Genomic DNA, 19,785 nt, shown 5'->3' with positions numbered 1-19,785 from the left:
TGACACAGATAAAGAACAGAAAGTAACATGAAAGGGCACCGTGCCATTTGGCAGAGTGTTACCTCTTCTTCTCATGAGACTAGCGGGGGGTTCCCTCTCCAAGAGACGGCTCCTCGTTCTTGTTAGATTTTTAAGTACACTTCTTGCTAAAGAGAATTTCCTCAAAGGATAATATTGTTGGCAACCTTTTTAAATTCTGAAAAGGAAATCATGCTCTTATTTACATTTTTTTAACGCCACTATTTTTGAGAAAACACGCTAAAAGTACCATTAATTAATACAAGCCGCATTGTGGCGCTACATGCAGGTTAACTGGTGAAGTGGACATTCTAAATGGCCCGTAGGTGTGAATGGGGGTGTGAATGTGTCAATGTGTGTTGAGCCCTGTGATAGATTGGCAGCCTGGAAGGCGTACCCCGCCTCATGCCCAGTGCATGCTGGGAGAGGTGCCAGCCTCCTGTGACCCTGAGCAGGATAAGCTAAGAAGATGGATAGCTTTATTATATAACAGCCACTTAGGTTGCTACTTATAATTATTAAAAAGCTTTTTATTATTTAAAATTGAAGTGAAATGAAAAATGTTGCATTTGGTCATTCATTTATAAAAATAGTCAATTTGAGTTTTTTCTTCAGCAGTGCCCTTACAGTAGTGTTCTCAGCTGGATCCCATTTAGTTGTGAATGACACTGTTATGGGATTGGTGCAAATGATGTGTGAGCGAGCAGTACAAAGAATGTGTTCACTTCATTTCCAATGACCACTCAGACAGTTCAATAGCTACTGGGCTAATGGTTAGCTGTTCCTCAGTCCCAAGAGTCATTTGGACACAACACTAAGTGTGGAAGAGCTGCCAAAGTCTCAGCAGGTGTTCTTATAACAAGGTGGAGACTTCCATCTAGTGTAAATCAATGCTAATATGTGACCCGCTCTCAGGGGCGGACTGGCCATTGGGAATACCGGGAGTTTTCCCGGTGGGCCGGTACCGAAGTGGGCCGGTCGGACCATTCACAAACTTTAAAGGCCTTTTTCTCAAAATGATGACTCGGTGACAGTCATTATATAATGTGACATATTTAGCTTAATATTTGGAGTACAAATCCTGATATCATTAGAAAGCTAGAAATCTCCTCTTTCCAACAACTCAAAATGTGTCTTCGGGTCAATGCGACTGATTTCGATGGAGCAGGTCACATATTAGCAATCTGGGCTAACACTTTCTAAATGCAAGTAAGTGGCTTTTCGGTGTACAAACTTAAAGAGACAGTTCACCCCAAAATCATCCTCTCACCAGTAGTACTCTTTATCAATCTAGTTTTGGTGTGAATTGCCAGATATTGGAAATATAGAAAGGTAGAAGTTTCTGCCTTCTTTCCAATATAAAGCTAATTGTTCCAACATAGCTTTGTAGATTGGACATTTTGAGTGGAATCCAAACTTCTTACCTGTGTTACTTTTGTATCAATCTGGATTGTTTTGAGGTTGATTAAAGTTGGAAATAAGTACCTTCTTTATTAGATAAAGAAGTAGTTCCTATGAAACAGCTCACAACAAGCTCTGTGGATTATCTTGAGTAACAAGTTCAAGATTTCACTAAGGAGACATTGCTGTTGAGTTTTTTCAAATATATTTTCAGCACCTAAGCAGAGTTCTATCAAATTCCATTTTATTGGGAAGAAGGCAAAAGAACCCTTAGCAACTCAACCTGACAATTAGGGCTACACATTCAAGGAAAATAACCGTTTGTAACTGTTCTATAAATCCTATTAACCCTCTGAGACCCATGGGCCGTCATAACTTCTCAGCTGTTTTTCCTCTTAAACTACAGAAACGGCCATAAAAACTCTATTAAAGGTCCCATGTCATGCTTTTCTGGTTATTACCCGTCCCCTTCTGTGTTATGAAGGTTGTTATACATGTAAATGGTCTGCAGAGTCACAAACCCTCAAAGTACACCCTGTAGCGAGTAAAACTCGAACACAGAAAATACCTCCTCAAAACGCCTCGTTGGAGATACGTCACTGTCCATTGATTCTTCCGGGTACGCATGATGTCAACCGTACCTGGAACCAAATGGACCAATCCGTGGAGCCGTTACGTTACGTCCGCGGAGCCGTTACGTTAAGCCCCCGCTGATTGGTCCAAATTGACCAATCCACGGACTTCCTCACAAACACACTCAGTGCAAGCAGCTCTGCTGATTTCTCCTCCCTGGCTGCAGGCTGATAACAGACAGTTGGGATCGCGGCAAAATTCTCTCTGCAGACCCATTCTCACAGCGTTTATCAACCTTTTTCTTACTCAATGTCAAGCCACACTTATNAAAGGAGAATGTATGTGCGTGAGACTGAAAATATATGTATGTGAAAGGAGAATGTATGTGTGTGAGACTGAAAATATATGTATGTGAAAGGAGAATGTATGTGCGTGAGAGGACCAGTATGAATTACGGCCTGTACGGTCCCTCATAGAAGTGCCATGAACTAGCACTCCAACAGCTAGCACTGGGCGACTGAAACACAGCAAAAATATGTCAAATTGTATAGAAGTCTATGAGTAAATGACCCTCAGTAAACATTTTCCTAAGTCGATAAGAAAAAAGCCCAATAACTTATATACATAACAAACTTGAAATATACCCTTCCTATTTCCTCTTATGATAATCAATATGGGGCTCCTGTTGTAAGGGATGAGCTGCTAACAAAGTAAATGAAACTCCCTGGAGAGCTGGGATGTAGGCTGTTTATTTTTTTTATATTCTTAAAGCAAATTCAAGTATCAAGCATAATTTACCTACTGTTGATTGATTTTGCAAACTTATAACTGAACTTATGAGGCAGTATACTTCACCTCTAGTGAGTGGCCCAGCCCTTCGATCATTTTTCTGTATTTGGCACTCAGTGAAAAAAGTTTGGACACCCCTGATTTAGTTTTTTTTTTTCTTAACTTTGTAAGTGATGTTACCAATGTATATTCAAAAAAGCAGTGTATGCGTTAGGCAGGATCTACATTTCCAACATTACCTATTATTTTTCCTATAACTTTTGCCCTTTGTGTTTTCATTTTGCCATAAACTTGCATTGAGGCCACTCCAAGAGTTGCAAAAATAAGTCAGATTGTATGGAATTCTATGAGCAAATGACACTCAGTTAAAATGTATGGTAGTTATACTTAGTATTAATTGCAAGTCTACCTCAACATAGAATCTAACTTTGTAAACAAGGGCACCCTTTATAGTAAAATAAACGATATGCTTTAGGCAGAGGTTACTTTTTGGTTGACATGTTCTTGGCGTTGTCCATGTTTCCTTCTTAGAACTTTAAAACACCTTTTGAGTTGGACGTAACATTTTGGTCACATGAAATTGTATTTACCAGCATTACTTTTCCCTACTCTCTTGTATCCGAAAAACCTTGATGCAAACGACCAAATCCAAAGAATGGCAAGAGTGAAATGCGCCAAACCTTAACTTAAACCTGCAAAAACATAATCCGTGTACCAGTGGGTAGCTTTACGGCAGGGGTCTCCAACCTTTTTTAGGATGAGAGCTACTTTAAAAAAATAAAACAAGTCGCAAGCTACTTTTACTCCTCTTTTTTTTGTTTTTTGCAGTGTATATATTTAGCACATTTTAACATTATGATATGCTTACCTTTAACCTTTGTGTGCGGTTTGGGTCTGTGGGACCCATTTTGAGTGTTTTATTAAAAGCTTAGCGAGCTACTTATTGAGGGCTTGCGAGCTACCGGTAGCTCGCGATCGACGTGTTGGAAACCCCTGCTTTACGGTGACTACGACTTACTTCTTAAAAAAATAATCATGCTAATAAATACTGTAACAAACTTTTCTGAATTGGGTTAGGACTAAAACAATGGAGGTCACAGGAGCTCTAACAACAGGAAAAAAGATAAGATATGGTTGTCAGCATCTAAGACACTGTTCCCAAGAGCCAATGATGGATAGGGGACGTTGCACTTTTGAGGAGTAAGGGGACCGTCACACTTTAGCACTTACATTGTCATTGTTGTACTACAATTACTAGTCTTTCATAAAGCAGAGTGGGAGCCATCACACAGAGAAACTGGGGACAGTGTGTGTATTTGTATGTGTGTGTGTATGTACATAGCATCCCTATGAAAAGAGTAAGCTACTGAGTCTGCTGTCTTGACAAGCCGTTTACAGGAGTGGTAGCAACAAAATAATTAAGAGGGTCCTTTGTTACCCACTGATGGCCGTGACAGATGCCGCCATTTTAAAGGCTTGTGTCATTGATTCACTTTAATTAGTTCATAGGAAATGTGTGCAACATGCAGATAGAGTTCAGGCCTGGAAGTGGAAGGAAAATTGGGCACTTCACATGTTTAATTGCTCCCAAGGCATTTACCATGGCGAGGTAATAACAAAGAATAAGGCAAAGTATATTTTCTAATGAACAACTTTATCATGGGTAAATGAACAAAATGTTCCTAATTTGAGAACCCTGCCACAGGGGCAAAAGTGTTTAATGTGAATTATGCTTCCTTAATAAAAAAGGGAAAAAATAATAATAAAAAAGAGAAGTTTCAGCATAATGCAAAACGTTGGTGGGAAATTAACTTGCGGTTAATATTTTTGCTGCGCCTGAGAGCGGGAAGCCAGAGATCAAAGTAACTCCTAATAGTATAAATGAGCTTCTAATGTATACACTGTTGCTAACATGTCTTTAACAAGGCATGTAGCCCAATTATGCTCAGTGGACAACTTCAGACACCTTTCAGTGTGTGCTTGTACATTTCTGTGGGAATGCAGAGCCAATGTATAATTTGGGAAAATACAATTAGACCAATAAATAATAACATTCCCCCTTATATATTTACACCAAGGTTAAGGTTAGGGTTAGGTATAACAAGGAAGGAAAAGGAAGCGTGTAGCTTGAATTCTGGTCTATCAAGTTTAAACTTGGTTCCAAGACATGATACGACTTTCAAAGTGATCAGATTGCTGGACTTTACACAACTGTTTGTCCTATACCACGGTATGTTGAAATTGTTGTTTGCACATCAAATTAGTGATTAGCACACCGGGTTCACACTGGATTAGAAATTATGCAAGAGAGTGTCACCTGCTTGAATTCAATCAAAAAAATATATGCCACACTTCCATTGGCTAATCAGAATTTAGTAATATCTGAATCTGGTTCTGATGATGGTTGTGTTGTTTCATAATAATAATAATAATAATAATACATTTAATTTATATAGCGCTTCTCATCTGCCAAGACAAATCTCGAAGCGCTTCACAGCAAAGGAAACTGATACAATTTGAAAGAATTAAAAAAATTAAAAAAATTAAAATTAAAAAATAAAATAAAAGTCTGTGATAGCGATAAAAAATTTCAATACTCCAGTTGTACCATGCTCAAAGTTTATTGGAAGGCCTGCCGAAAGAAGAGGGTCTTAAGGCCGGTTTTGAAGACCTCGGTGGAAGGGGCAGATCTCAGCTGATCTGGGAGGGAGTTCCAGAGGCGCGGGCGAATGAGCAGAAGGCTCGGTCTCCCATTGTTCAGAGACGTGTGCGGGGGATGTAAAGAAGAGGAGCGTGGCTGGAGCGGAGAGAGCGGGTATATGTCTGGGTATGGATGAGGTCACAGAGGTTTGTCCATTCAGGGCTTTGTAAGTGAGGAACAGAACCTTAAACTGGATAAACTGTAGTTGTGCAAGTATGGGGGTTATGTGTGCAGACCTTTTTGTACCGGTGAGAACTCTGGCTGTACTGTTCTGGACAAGTTGCAGGCGGTTGATGGATTTGGCTGGGAGACCGGAGAGGAGTGCATTGCAATAATCTAGTCTTGAGAAGACGAGTGCATGAACCAGTTTTTTTATGTCATCAGTTGAGAGTGAGGGCTTCAGTCGGGAAATGTTTTTCAGGTGAAAGAAGGAGGTCTTGGTGATATGTTTGATGTGGGCTTGGAAAGACAGAGTGGGGTCAAACCTTACACCGAGGTTGGTGACAACGGAAGAGAGAGAGAAATGAGCTGACCATCAAGGGAGGGGCTGATGTTGGTGGCCTTGGCAAGCTAGTCGGTGGTGCCTATCAGGATTGCCTCCGTCTTGCTGCTGTTGAGCTGGAGGTAGTTGGTGTTCATCCAGGAGCCGATGTCTTCCAGGCAGGTGTTTAGTGTTTGGATAGTATTGGTGGTATTGGGTTGTGTTTTGATATAGACCTGGGTGTCGTCAGCATAGCAGTGGAAGTTGATGTTATCTGATGATATGACCCAGAGGTAATAGATTGATGAAAAACAGGATCGACCCCAGCACTGAGACCTGTGGGACCCCGCAAGTCACTGCGGTGTCGTCAGACCTGGAATCCCCCAGAGACACGTGGTACTTCCGGTTGGTGATGTAGCCGTGTCCGTCACCCTGGTGTAGGTCTCGAGGCGGTGGAGGAGGATGGTATGGTCCACTGTGTCGAAAGCTGATTGGAAGGTCTCATACATTTTATTGTCAGACAGATGAGACTGGAGCTGTGCGGCCACAACCTTCTCAAGTTCTTTGGCAAGGAACGGGAGGTTGGAGATAGGTCTGTAGTTGGAGAGGAGTTCTCGGTCGATATTGTTTTTTTTTTAAAAGTGGGGTGACAAGTGCTGTTTTGAAATGGACAGGCACCTCACCAGTCTGTGGTGACTTGTTGATGAGTGTTGTCAGGAAATTAACCAAGGTTGGCGAACAGGCTTTTAGCAGCGGGGTGGGTATGGGGTCGAGGGAGCAGCTGGTAGGCTTTGATTTGCCTATGATGGCTAGCATTGCAGATGATGTCACCTCGTTGAAGCTGCAGAGGGTGATGCCGTTGATNGAGCTATTGGAGCTACAACGGGCCGTTAAAGGCAGAGAGTGAAATTCCGTGAATACACGTAGTTTACAGAGATGCTGTATGAGAAACCAATGTGAGTTTGGAAAATTGCACAATATAAATCTATTCTAGTAGACCTCAACAATGGAATTATGATCAGTCGAAATGGCCATGACATGGGACCTTTAAGTTTTTCATGGAGAGGCGTTTACTTATTTTGGTGAAACAAATGTGTGTAAAGTTTTAAAAGATGCGGATAGTCTCAACTTGATTCTGGCGCATTGCTAATCGTTTTCTGTATGTTTTATAGGTCTATTCTCATCCACCATCTTTGTTTGTGACGTAAAGAGTGTAAGAGTCACGTTTCTGAATCGGACACTCTGAGTGGATGCAGTCACAGCCAATCAGAGTCTGATTCAGAGGGTTGCCTCTCAGTTCCGTTGTTTGATGAACTGAAACGAGAGCCGGTATAATTCCACGCGCGAAAACAAAATAAAGGTTGGAATACGTTCTTTTAGTGTTTTGAAAGTAAACTGAGGTATGGCAAGGAAGTTTACTACAGCTGAGGCTTTGGAGCTGATTTTTCAAGGGGACGATGTCGATGAAAATTCAGACGAATCTGCTCAGCATGCCATGTGTGATTGTGGACATGATATATATATCATGTGTAGTCTTCAAAATTGGCAGGACAAAAAATGTAAATTCCTGGCAAAAGAAAGCCCATGGACACTGCCCAAAAGAATGGGCACAACTAATGAACAGAATAAGTTAGAATATTTTAATCAGTTCTGATACAATGTTAATAAATGTGTGCAATTTTCTGTGTTGAATGTTTCTTTCAATGTTATGGTTAGTAGTTATTTATAATCAAATAAGTAAAAAATTCAAGCTCCGTTTTTGGTTTCTTTTTTATTTATGGGCAAATATCCCCTATTATAGTGTATATAAGTTTCTAATGAGTGAGAGATATCATTAGCTGAGGTTGTGCTGATTTATGGGATGTGTAAAACTTGATTATACTGTAAAGAAAGGACAATATATAAGGCAAAACACAGAAATATACAAAAACGGTAATGTCCTATGTGAGGGTTTGAAAAAAAAGGGAAAGGGAGGACAAAAAAGTATTGTCTCAACCTTGGAAGGTAATGTGACATTCTTCATCAAGTTAACAGTTCCTCTCTCAAATATCAGTCGACTGCTGCGGTGGGAGCTTGGGGCACTCCTTCCACAAATATGTACAAAAATGACTTCCTCCTCTTGTCAAAGACAAAAAGCCAACACAGTTGCAGTATCACAGTATCATCATATCTTCTTTCCTTAGGAAAAAAGTCAAAATCCACCTCAGTTCAACTTTAAGTTGTGTTTGGATGAATTTCCTTGAATGTAAATCTTCGTAAAAAAACCTCCCTTAAGTTCAACCTTGTCTGACGTCAGTGCCTAGTCATAAGCAATTGACCCACGCAGCCCGACCACATTCAAACACTTTGATAACTTAACTAAATGTTCACACTCCTCCTCACATTAGAGCAGAACAGCTCTTTTATCAAACTCATCTGCGATGATGTTACACTAATTGGATGTTCTATTATTCATAATAGCAGAAGTTTTTCTTGGAACTCTGCCTTTCATTAAAACACAATGGAGAAGACCGTGTGTTAGCAAAGATTTGTTAATATTTCATCAGACGGACCGTCGGTGCATGTCCAATCCACGAGCACAACAACACGCGACCGCGGCTAGGATAGAGGCAATTAGCCAGACTTCGATAACAGCCGGCCTCTACTCCCCGAAAAGCTTTTCACATGTTTCTGGCATCCGCTATTCGTCGTCCCCCAACACCTAATTTGGTTGCCATCGAAGCGACGTAACGTGCCGTGTCCATCTTTGTGCACGTGGCGGCTGGCAGACAAAGCACTCACACCAGGATTCTTTGAGAACAATTTTAACATCCAGCACGTTCATGCTCCTGATTCCCATTAAGCATTCATGATTCATCTGGATTTTATATTATAACGTTTTGAATTTTTCATGCATCCCCCCACCTTCTCCTCCACTTCCCAACCTCTTTCTTCTGATGTGACAGAAAAAAGAAGAAGAATTAATCAAACATTGGTGGAAAAGGGAAAAAAAGTGTCAAACACACAAAGAAGCGTGTGTTTCCATCATCGGCACCTGCGTGTTACATCCAGAGGATTTTCTCCTTGAAGCCGGTTCATTTATAAGGCTCGGGCTAGATGTATCACATGCACCTTGGAGACGCAAACACAAGGCAGAGGCTTTATTAGAGGGATACAGGTGTCTTCACAGGCAGACTGAAAGTAAGGTTGGAGGGAAAAAGAAAAGTCTATAAGGTGTGGGTGCCCTTTTACATCTCCTGCTCTCCTCCCGTGGCTTTTTATTTCAGGTCTTTTTTTTTTGTTCTTCCTGCAGAAGGGATCATTAAACCGAAATAATTCATTTGTGAGAAAGGTCAAAGCCACAGTCTGTTGGCACCCAGATACCAGCGTCAGGAGTGGATGCGTCAAGGGAGGGAGAAGAGAGCAAATGACGAAACCATTGATTTCTCCCGTGTGTGTGTTTTTATTGTCAACTCAATGATTGAGGTGAGCAACCTTCCGCCTTGCGCTCCACGCCGACGATAATCATCATCTTTAATACCTGTTATAGGTGAAGACACCCATCTTCAAGTAAATGCCACATCCACTGTTTACCGTGCTTGTTGTTATTATGTGGAGGGATAAGTAAAGAGATGGTGGAGGACTGGCGTTTTTCAAGTGCCAGAAATAGGCACTCACTCCCCCCCGCTTGGATCCAAAACTCCCTCCCCATTGTCTCTCCAGCCCACGTGTGCTCCGAGCTAACCGAGAAGCCAAATGCACATCCAGCTGCACAATAACAACATCCATTCTTAACAAGATTACTCCGGCAGTTCCAGTTTAGCGGATGGGACGTGCATGGGAGCAGAGGCACGGGGATAAGCTTCCTGCAGCCGCCTGCAGCATTTCACATATACGCTGGGCTCTATCCATAGGAGAGGAAGCCTCCTGGGGAGCGCAGCCAAACATGGAGCTCCGAGAGAGCACACTGGCACACGGAGCAGGAATCTCTGAGCTGCTGCTGCTGTGCCCACGACTTCCATGTTAGACGCACGGGCCAATTAGAAGGTTTCAGATAATCATAATCTTTTGATTTGAATAATCTGATTTGAATAATTGTAACCTCATTTGCAGCCGCTGATGCTCGGGCCAGTGTTTTGACTGGATTCATAAGTAAGCAGAATGTCCGACTCTTTAACGCCGCGTCTCGGAACGCGATTATACAAGGGTTGGTGTTTTGTCTGACTTATCAACAATCATTTACATGTCAGCTCAAGACATAAAAGGCCAAGTGGCTTAAGCCTGTTCAATTGCAAATGCATCTCTTGATAATCAAAATAAAGTATAAACAAACCCCCCCCTTTTTTTGGGAAACTAATTTAGCCGAGTGGCGCACGGGCCAAGCGTTTGAGGTGAACTGCTTTAATTCCTATAAATTAGTTAGAGCAAAGTTCAAGGCAGAGCGCCAGATGATTTAGCCTGCTAAGCGCTCCGCCTCCGCACAGGCAGCCCAGGCCAAAGAGTGTGAGGGAGGCAGGAGGAGATGAGAGTAGCAGTTCAAAAAGGGTGGGGAGTAGGGGAGTGTTAATGAGACGCGGGGGCTTTTTTCAGGAATTTCGCCATACGAGTTTGACACCGTTGACTGACAAACACCAGCATGGGATTGAGATAATCGCGGCAGCGCAGTCCAAGGTGAAACCATAAAGGGGCCATTTACTCTGAATTAGCTCGGGTGTAGGAGCTCAGGAAAGTGGCCCCCGCCCGAGCCTCTCACTGTACGACATGGATTTAATCACGCTGAGCCACAGATGTGAGTGATAGCAGCAAGCTTGTTATTTTGCTCGGGGACTCTGAAGCCGTGCGAATGGATGTGCTTTCCTGTTAAATTATAATTGCAGCTGATGCATGTACACAAGAGAGCTTCCAGGGATCGCGGACGAGACGCGTCATGTGCCTCCTTGCGATACACTGAACTGCAACATGATTTCAGCTCCCTCGTGGTCATACGCAGGGAGGAAAATACAGTGTGTGATTTAATGCAGAGCGGTGACTAGGTACATGTGAGAGGAGAGACGGCGCGTTGTGTTTATATGTGTGAGTGTGTTCGGAAAATAGACATGAAAAAGGGAAACGGAATTATATTTCAAAAAAATGATCTGCCGATTTGAAAGTAGCAATAACATTTAAGATAAAAGCAATAGCCTTCAAAGCAATATCGCCAGCGAGGACAAGATCACTTGTAAATTGGAAACACAAACAGAATTTGCAGCAATTTTTGCTCAAGACACACAGAGAGCAGTTTAGGGAGAAATCTTTCAAAAAAGATGACACCAGTGAGTGTTTGCAAAGATACACCAGCTATAAAGCTTCACGGACACGCTGTATTTACCGTCTAAATATACTCCATCTGAGCCTGTCCGCTCATCTCATTTTAGTCCACAGCACTGCCGTCTGGACTACTGTACGACACACACATACACTGCTTCTTAATGGGAACCGGGCGACAACACAGAGACATAGAAAACCTGTCAAGCTCTTGGAGGGCAGCACTAATGTGATCCCACAGCTCTATCAGAGCCACTGCTGGGCCCTGTGTTTTATTACAGACCGGGAGGGACGGACAGAGGGAGGGATTGGAAAGGAAGAGGGCCCATTGATATAATAGCCCTGCCGGCACCACCAGTGATATACTGTACAGGTGAGCCTCGGGGAAAGAGGAACGCGGTGACAGAACAGGGAGAGGAGGTGGAGGCAGAGAACAGAGGGATGTAAGCATGTTTTTTTTTCTAAATTACACAAGAGGAGGGGATGGAGATCTAAGGGCTGGGAGACAGAGGAACTGCTGCTAGAATGCAGCTCAATACGGATCTTTGTGGTGCTGCCTGAAGAGAGATTACAGAGCTGCATCTCCACGAGCTGCTGTGGGTGTGAGAAACCAAAATGAAGTCCAACAAACATACAGACGGGATTTTCCATTCCTCGGTTTATTGACAGCTTTCTGATTCACCTCCTCTCACTGCGTCTAATTTGGGCTATATTTGACAATGTATTATAACCGAGCCAACGCTTATAATGTGTGTGTCATAGTGGCTATCAATCACTGGCAATAATTCGGGTACTATTCTTGTTAACTCCCACTCTGCATCTATCAATCAAAGGCACAGCGAGATGTCCGCTTCTTAGAAAGGGGTTAATGCAAATTAAGGTTGAATTATCGTTGCTCAAAGGCCACATTGACATTACTCCGTAAAGAAGGGGGTCAACAATGTATTCTCATATACGGACGCTTTGTCAGGACCCGTTTACGCAATGTTGTAAACACATGGTTAACGTTGTGAAATCAAACAAAATGACTGGGTTAGAGTTATGCAACAAACTCCTTGGCTAGGTTTGGAAAAAATCATGGTTTCTGTTTAAAATGTGTAAATTGTTGCGTAACGTACCCTAAAACAGGTTGGTATCTCAATGTTCACTAACTCCATGCTCCTGGGCGCTCTTGTTCTGTTTTGTTTTTACCCACCCTGACCTCCACCTTCAGACTTTGGTGCTCTCTACTCTAAGGCACCTTACTTCCACCTTTGCTCCCAACATAATAACTAAGGCTGCTAGAGGTGTGTGATGTATTATATCTGTAATGGTGATCAAACATGTGAAAAGGTCATAACGGTCTTATGAACCTACTAGTCGGCTTAGCAGGCCACCTCTAACCCATATCTATAATTCTTATAACAACTGATAACAACTATCCATTGGGCTGATAACATCAGAAAGGGGAAACACATTGACAAAACTCAAGAACTGGGATCAACATCTGGTCTGTAAACCAGTAACAGTCTGTCCTGTGGAAGGCAGAGAACCTGAGAGTATGCTGCAGTCAAGACTCAATCCCACCCCAGCTTTGCCTTGCTGCCTCGCATTGCCAAAGCCGAACAATGTCATCTTACCACACCTCATCGGCCCCGGAGGCGAGCTTACTTGAGCTCAAGAGTCAATCTCTCTATAATCACCCAGTTACAGAGAAACAAAGAGGGGAGAGAGGTGGAGGTGGGGGGACAGAGACAGAACGAGGCAATCCAGCCGAGGAGAAGTAGCTTGCTTCAGTATTTATAGACTGATATCCCACATCGTGTACCAGCAGTCCGAAGTGCAAAAGGTAACAAAGCAAAAAAAACGTTGGGGCAAAAAAAAGAAACATCCCAGATAACAAATTATTTACTGAGGTGGCCAAAAAGAGCAACACATTTCAGAAAATGCATGTATACATATTAAGGGCACCTGTTTTCTCAAGGAACATACTTAACCAATGAATCCAAGCTTTTATTTCTTATCAGTTTCACCCGAGTGGACCTCTAAACAGGGCAGAAGGATTACAGCATCTCAGGAAAGTCCGTACTAGAAAAGAGTCTTCAATTTTAGAGGTGTACAAAGCATACATCACTTAAACTGCAGACTATCCCCTCTGCTTCAAGCCAAAACACCCTGCGGACCTCCATTACTGCACCTATCTAAAAGTACTTTGGCACATCTTGTTGGGATTCCTGTCAAACAGCTTGTTTGGAAGAATGACGCTTGTATTTCTCTCTCAGCACAAACAAAGGCACAAAGTTTTTTTTCATGCGAACATATCCGTTCTCTTTGCTGAATCAATAATCAAAGCCTTGTTTCCTCTCTGTTTCGCTGTCAGTCCTTGCAATCTTGCAGTGCAAGCCTGAATTTATGAATATTAATGGTTGATTATCATTTATCTTTGTGCGAAAAAAACACATACAATGCTGCGGTGGATAAAAGTGTTGGACAATGGGATGAGGGATCAGTCAATTTACCAGATCTGCGCAACAATTCGTCAGAGCGGGACGCATCATTATCAATCCTCACACACCATATGCTTAATGATTGTCGGGTAAATAAGGGAGTCTAGAAAAGTTACGTCTGAGGCTGTTAGATATTCAAGCCATCAATCTGCCACGCATTACAAAGGGAAGAATTCTGACTTCTCTTTGATGCAAACACAGCAATTTGTTCTGTGTTTGTCTGTTTGTTCTGAGGCGATGTTTTGCTTTTAATGGCCTGGTGTAAATGAGCTGCCTCTTTGTATGTCTGGATAATTGAAATATCTTTGATTGAAGAGGCAAAATGGTGGGAAAACATGGCATTAGGGTTTGTATAGGCCTCATACAAAAACAAAGCAAGGTCTTCAACAACCTTAAACACTTAGGGACTCTCCTTTACTTTAAAAACCAGGCTATACTTTTCCATTATGGCTGTGGAATGGTAAAGCGAGAGCTGCTTTACCTAAAAGTACCCTCTGTTGCCTTCCAATAGCCTACATGAGGGTCTCTACTTGTTGAAGAGCTATCTCCCACTCGTCGCCAACAACGAGCAAACACGTGTCCCCAAGCCCCCCCCCCCTTCCGTGTGAGCAATATATTCAAGCCCATCTACCTTCGCACTCCATTTGCCCGTTTCTATTCTTAATGACGCGTTATTTCTGAAGCGTCCCTGGCTCGTGATGAGTAATCCTTCAAATCCCTTCCAACACAGTGTTCCTTTTTAAAGCCACATCCGAGCAACAAGCTTTCACAGCTGTCTCTCCTGCTTCACTTTAACAGGTAGCGCATGTCTGCTCCGCGGGACTGGCGGGGGCTGACGAAAACACGGCGCTCAGTGAATCACAATGTCAGGAAAACGGCGCGCTGGAGAAGAACAGCGAAAGGGAAGGGTGCTGTCACGCCTTGTGGCCGTCCTTCTCACTCTTCCACACGTCCGCCTCCTCTAAACCCTCCTCCCTCGACTTCCCTGCGTTTATGCTAATAGCCTCCGCCGAGAGAGAGAACACCGAGAATGACACGCGGTTAAAAATCGATGGCACAATTCCTCTCTGTCCCTCTCACAAGCACTATCTCTCACTCTGGTGTCGGTGTAGTTGAAGGGAGCCTAGTCACAGACAGTAGATTGGGGATGCTTCGTATAATTAAACCTCAGAGCACACTGGGTAATAAAAAACTATGGGGTGGAAAGAGTCCAGTCCTGGCCTGCTCTTCCTTGATAATAGCACAGACAAAGCAGGAAACTATATAATACACAGCGCTGCGTGACCCGTTTGAATCACACCTCCCACCCATTTGATTCATTTTGTAATCAAGCGTGAGAAACACAGAGAAAAGGGAGAGATTTATAAACCAATACAGTGCCATCTTTGGTTCAACACGGGACTTATCTTAGCTCTGCCAGGCATAGTCATGAGCACTTAACCTTGCAGTGAACGCAACCCATCATCATCATCACCTCGCAAAAGGCTAGTTCTTCTTCATCCTGAGCTTCCCCCCTCTTTTTACCCGCGCCCTGCGCCCAATCCTTGAATGTCCTTCAACAGGAAGATGCTTATGCCTGTGACTAACCTATCCATATTGTCAAGTTTGTTGCAAAGCATTAAGAGAGGCCTTGGGAAAAAGCATCCCTCATGACAGGGGAAGTTGATTTTGTGCCACCAATCCCCTGTAGCGTTTCACACTCACACAGCATGGTGTTCAAACTGTGGGTTTTTGATGATTGTAGGCATTACATGTAGTCTTTGTTGCCATGTTTTAAGACATCTGCAGTTCAAATGTCTACACAAATGCCATGGTGATGTTTGGTCACCGTGGCCCCTGATGAGTGTTTGTTTGTTCCAGCATTTTGATGAGCAGACATTATGGAATCCAGCAGAGGCTGCCTAATTGACTCGCTTGAAAAATTAATGCATCACTTAACAGCATTTTTGTGTTCGTATGGTATTTGGAAAACACAGGTGCAAATCCCACATGGTGGCAACTGTTTAATTGATGCAGCCATATGACAATGCCAGGGACAGGAACATAAATAAACAAGAGGAAATTAAAAGTGTTTGCTTGGACTGCAAGTGATTTCTTTTTCTCAGCTGTTTTGTTTCATGTGCCATGTCATAGGGGGGACAATGTATATTTCAATGGCAAAGTGTCATAAGCAAAAATGACCAATTATCAAATATCAGGCGCCACGACACTGTTTGTGAAAGCTATTACTGAACGAGATCAAATATGCTTCGTGGCCTGCTTTCGCGTTCCATGCCAAAGTGGCTGGGTGATATTCTGGGGGGGAGCGAGCGTGACTGCCAGGCCGACTCTCCCCAGGTGAGTCCCAGCAATGAGCTGTGAACAAGCTGCTTTGGCCGGGCTTTTCCCCTCCCCTCACCCCCTGAAACCAGCCTTACACTTCCACACAGACCAGGGAGCAGGTGGCCATTAGCCGCAGGATTAGGCCGCAGTGCTATTCATCAAGAAAACCGACTAAATACGTTTTTCTTATGCTATGTCAAAGTCAAAGAGTCAGAAAGAAATTATTGTGGGTGAAAAATGTTAGATTGAAATTAAAATGTTATGTGGAAAATAGTACCAAAGTAACATTAAAATCTGTCTGTTACACATTATCTTGGTTTTCAAGGACGTCCAACACAGAAAATGAGAACCATTATTTAATGAGAGTTTAATTATTGCTAAAAGCATTCCATCCCTCTCTCTTGTCCCCGTATCTCTGCTTCCCCTTGACAACCCAAAACCCTCCCACTGCCCATGGGAAGAAGAAGACGGAGAAAAAAACGGAGGGAGCATTCAGATGGCCGAATTAATGTTTCCACACGATAAGAAAGCTTAATATAACGCTGACAATCACAGCACTCACCCTGCCAACCAGAATTGGATCGGGTCCAGAAAATTCCTCCAGCACAAACATTTGATTCCAAACCCATCCCCTCTTGGCGCGGCTCAGTAATCTTTGTCCTTCGCCAGGGCCGCTCACCACCGCTGCGGACCCACCAGTTTGTGTACTTTTCGACGGGCCTATGATCGGAGTCATAGACACGCAGGGAACGCAAGTAATCCACACTAGCAGCAAGGACATCCACAGATCCACCAGCATCTCTTCTGACCGCCGTGGCATCCTGTCTCCCGTGTGTTTTTGTTTGTTTGTCCGTCTATTTGTCTTACAAAGTCTCTCTTTGGCTCCTGTCGTCAGATCAACAGCTCCTTCTTAGATAATGAGAAAAGGTTACTTGTGTCCTCTTTGAACTGCAGAGCCTACATTCATGGTGCGATAAAGGTCACTTGCATGGCTTGGCATGCCTCCATAGCAGTTGGTGAGGGGGTGAAGAGCTCTGCGCAGCATCCATTTGGCGTTATTCCGAGGGGGAGACCTGTAAAAGGAAGCAGTTGTCCGTTAGTTGTCTTAAAGTGTTGTGAGGAGTTGTATGAAGAAGGTGGGGGGAGAAAAAAGGGAGGCAGGGATAAAGAGCGTGGAGGCCAATACACATTTGAACTAATCAGAGGAGACAAACGCAATGAGAAGGGAAGGGAAAACAGTTTCTGAGGCAAGGAAAATAAACGAAAAACGGGTTTTAGGAAGAAAATTCTCATTTTGGGACAAGAAGGCAAGATGTCACTTCATCATTGCGAACGATCTTGCCGCAGCATTCATGGCACTTTATCCCAATCGTGTTTCCATATAATGCTGCTACAATTGCACAACAAATGGGGATGTCTGTACTCCGAAGCTATTCAGCCCACAACATCAGATTGCGTTGCTTTAATCTGTTGTTCTGGGGATTATCCCAGAAAGATTTTGAGCAATTACATGTTCCCCTTTATGATGAATGTCTTCGCAATACATTTTCTGTGTAGAAATTATTGTCATCATTCTGCAATCAAATTCCTTAAACATCCTTTCACGCAAGATTTTTTTAAGCCTCAGATTGATGGGGTGGCAGCAGGTGAGCGCTACAATGTCAACAGCGCTGCAGGTATCATCCAGATGAGATACATGTGAAGGCATTCAGGGAAGGTGTTTCAACATTGATGTTTTATAACACTCAAACAACCTCTTTCCCTAATAGGCATGAAATGTAACTTTTAACACAAAAAGACTGAAATAAAATACAAAAATTAAATGCATCCGAGTGACTGATTAGAAATATATGTAAATTCTGCCCTTTAATCAAGAACTGTTTTAGCTTTAATATCCATTTTACAACCTCAGTGGCTTCACACTGATATGCATTGATCCCAAAATTGCAAAACCTAGAGGAAGAAAAAAAAAAAAACAAAGACACAAAGGTTTGTCTTTGAGCTGTCCTCAGACTCATCTGATGCAGGTGGACATGCTATCACAGGTTGTGAATTAACCGGGCTGTGATTCACAGCCCGGTTAATTCCGGTAACTTTTACCACACACTGCATGTCACTGTGCTCATATTGCGTGTGTGGCTCCAGGAGAGCAATTCCAAGGACAATAACGCATTCCACCTGAAACCAACTGCAATATCATGAAGTGAGGAGGGATCCTGTGACATTCTACAACTATAACCCGGAGACTGGGGCAGATTTAGTTAAATATATGCAAGGAAAAAAAGCGCAAACCATTTGAACATGAGAGTAAAAACCTGAACAAATACAGATATAAACATTTTTTATAATTGTACCAATTAGACATAAATAGCTTATGTAAAAATAAGATATTTCCTGTTATTTTAGAGCATTTTAAGTAATTTTGGATCGTGACTAAGCAGCCTGTTTCAGCACCACGGGGGTAGCACAACTCCCCGGCAGAAAACAGCCGGTCCAGACGGCTCAGCCGCACACCGAGCACCGGCAGCGGCGGAACTGTCCAAGGTAGTCCATACACATGCATGAGCTATTCGTTTTCCAATATAATGTCAAATAAAACCAATAAATAACCCACCAAGTTTCAACTTCATGCCTTTAACAGCCTCTAAAGTCTGCATCACGTACCCAAATTACCTTAATTCCCTGTCTCTCTGAAGTTTTACCATTTCAGGATACGTTGTTTCCAATGAGCCCGTGTCAGTGCATCAAATGTGGGACTCGAGCGCACAAGCAGTCCGGTTTACGGGAATAAAGCATACATAAGCAGCATTTAAGCGAGACCAATCACGACATAGGAGAGTGAAATGTGAATAAATAAAGCAGCCTAAGTTGCAGACCTTTTGGGAGACTTGCTGCGTGGCTGCGTGCCGGGGGAAAAAGCACTGAAACCCCGCTATGGAGAAAGAGAAGAAGTCCACCCACTAAACACCATCAGTAATACCTGTTAGGTTTACGGTGACTTACCAAAGAGACTTGCATCCGCTGCTGCTGCATCATTTCACGATGTTTCTCTCGTTACGCAAAAACTAAAAGTCCCAATTCGTTTCATTCAAAGGCGTTTGATGGGAAAGCGAGGGAAAAAACGGCAGAGGCAAGAGGCTAGATATCCTTCCCGCAGTTTGTCGACGCGCAGAGTGACAGACAGACAGTGTGGGGCTTGTAGTTAAGAGCTCCGACAGGCTTGCTGGCCGACTGGAAAAGTGAGGAGGGAGATGGAGGAGAGATGCACGGCGGCGAAGAGAGCCTCCCTTGCACGGCGCTCATTGGGTTGATGAGGAGCCGGGTCAACAGGCGCACAAATGAACGCATGCCGCTCTGCCCAGGCACTGACGCGCAAAGGTTATCGTCTCAAATTGCCGGGTGCACCGTAGCTGTAGGCAAGGTGTGTGCAGGTAAAAACCCTCTCATTACTGCATTTTCCCCCTCTCTATAATTGTATTTGAGATGACCCTCGCCTTTCTCGGTTATTAGTGGAAGCCAGGTAATTAGTAAAACGAAGCCGAAGCTCATTTACTCTGTCATTGGATAGCAGCAAACAGATGGACGTTGTGCCCAGTTGGCACAATAGAATGTAACTATCCTCTTGAAGGCAATTTATTGAATTCCCTGGCCCTTTAAAGTGATAGTTTATTTGTATTCTCGACACATGATGGAAAAACGTAAGCCCACATTATTGAAAGACAAGTAGCAGG

The 19,785-nt window shown here is 43.1% G+C and overlaps 1 protein-coding gene across 1 annotated transcript in view; it reads right to left on the bottom strand.

Annotated features, from left to right (window-relative positions):
* The window catches only part of LOC104967301 (cadherin-8-like), a 45,292-nt gene extending 25,928 nt beyond the window's left edge, over positions 1 to 19,364 (bottom strand). The window contains exons 1-2 of the mRNA XM_010796713.1: positions 19,058 to 19,364; positions 16,617 to 17,127 (exon numbers count right to left, since the gene is read on the bottom strand). Coding sequence (XP_010795015.1) covers positions 16,617 to 16,874 — 258 coding nt within the window. The 5' untranslated portion in view covers positions 16,875 to 17,127; positions 19,058 to 19,364. The remainder of the gene's footprint in view (positions 1 to 16,616; positions 17,128 to 19,057) is intronic.
* Positions 19,365 to 19,785: the final 421 nt, after the last annotated feature.

Source organism: Notothenia coriiceps, unplaced genomic scaffold, assembly GCF_000735185.1.
Source record: "Notothenia coriiceps isolate Sejong01 unplaced genomic scaffold, NC01 NC01_scaffold00037250, whole genome shotgun sequence".
NCBI lineage: Eukaryota > Metazoa > Chordata > Actinopteri > Perciformes > Nototheniidae > Notothenia > Notothenia coriiceps.
Note: the sequence above shows the minus strand (reverse complement) of the source record. Positions and strands in the feature narration are given on the sequence as shown.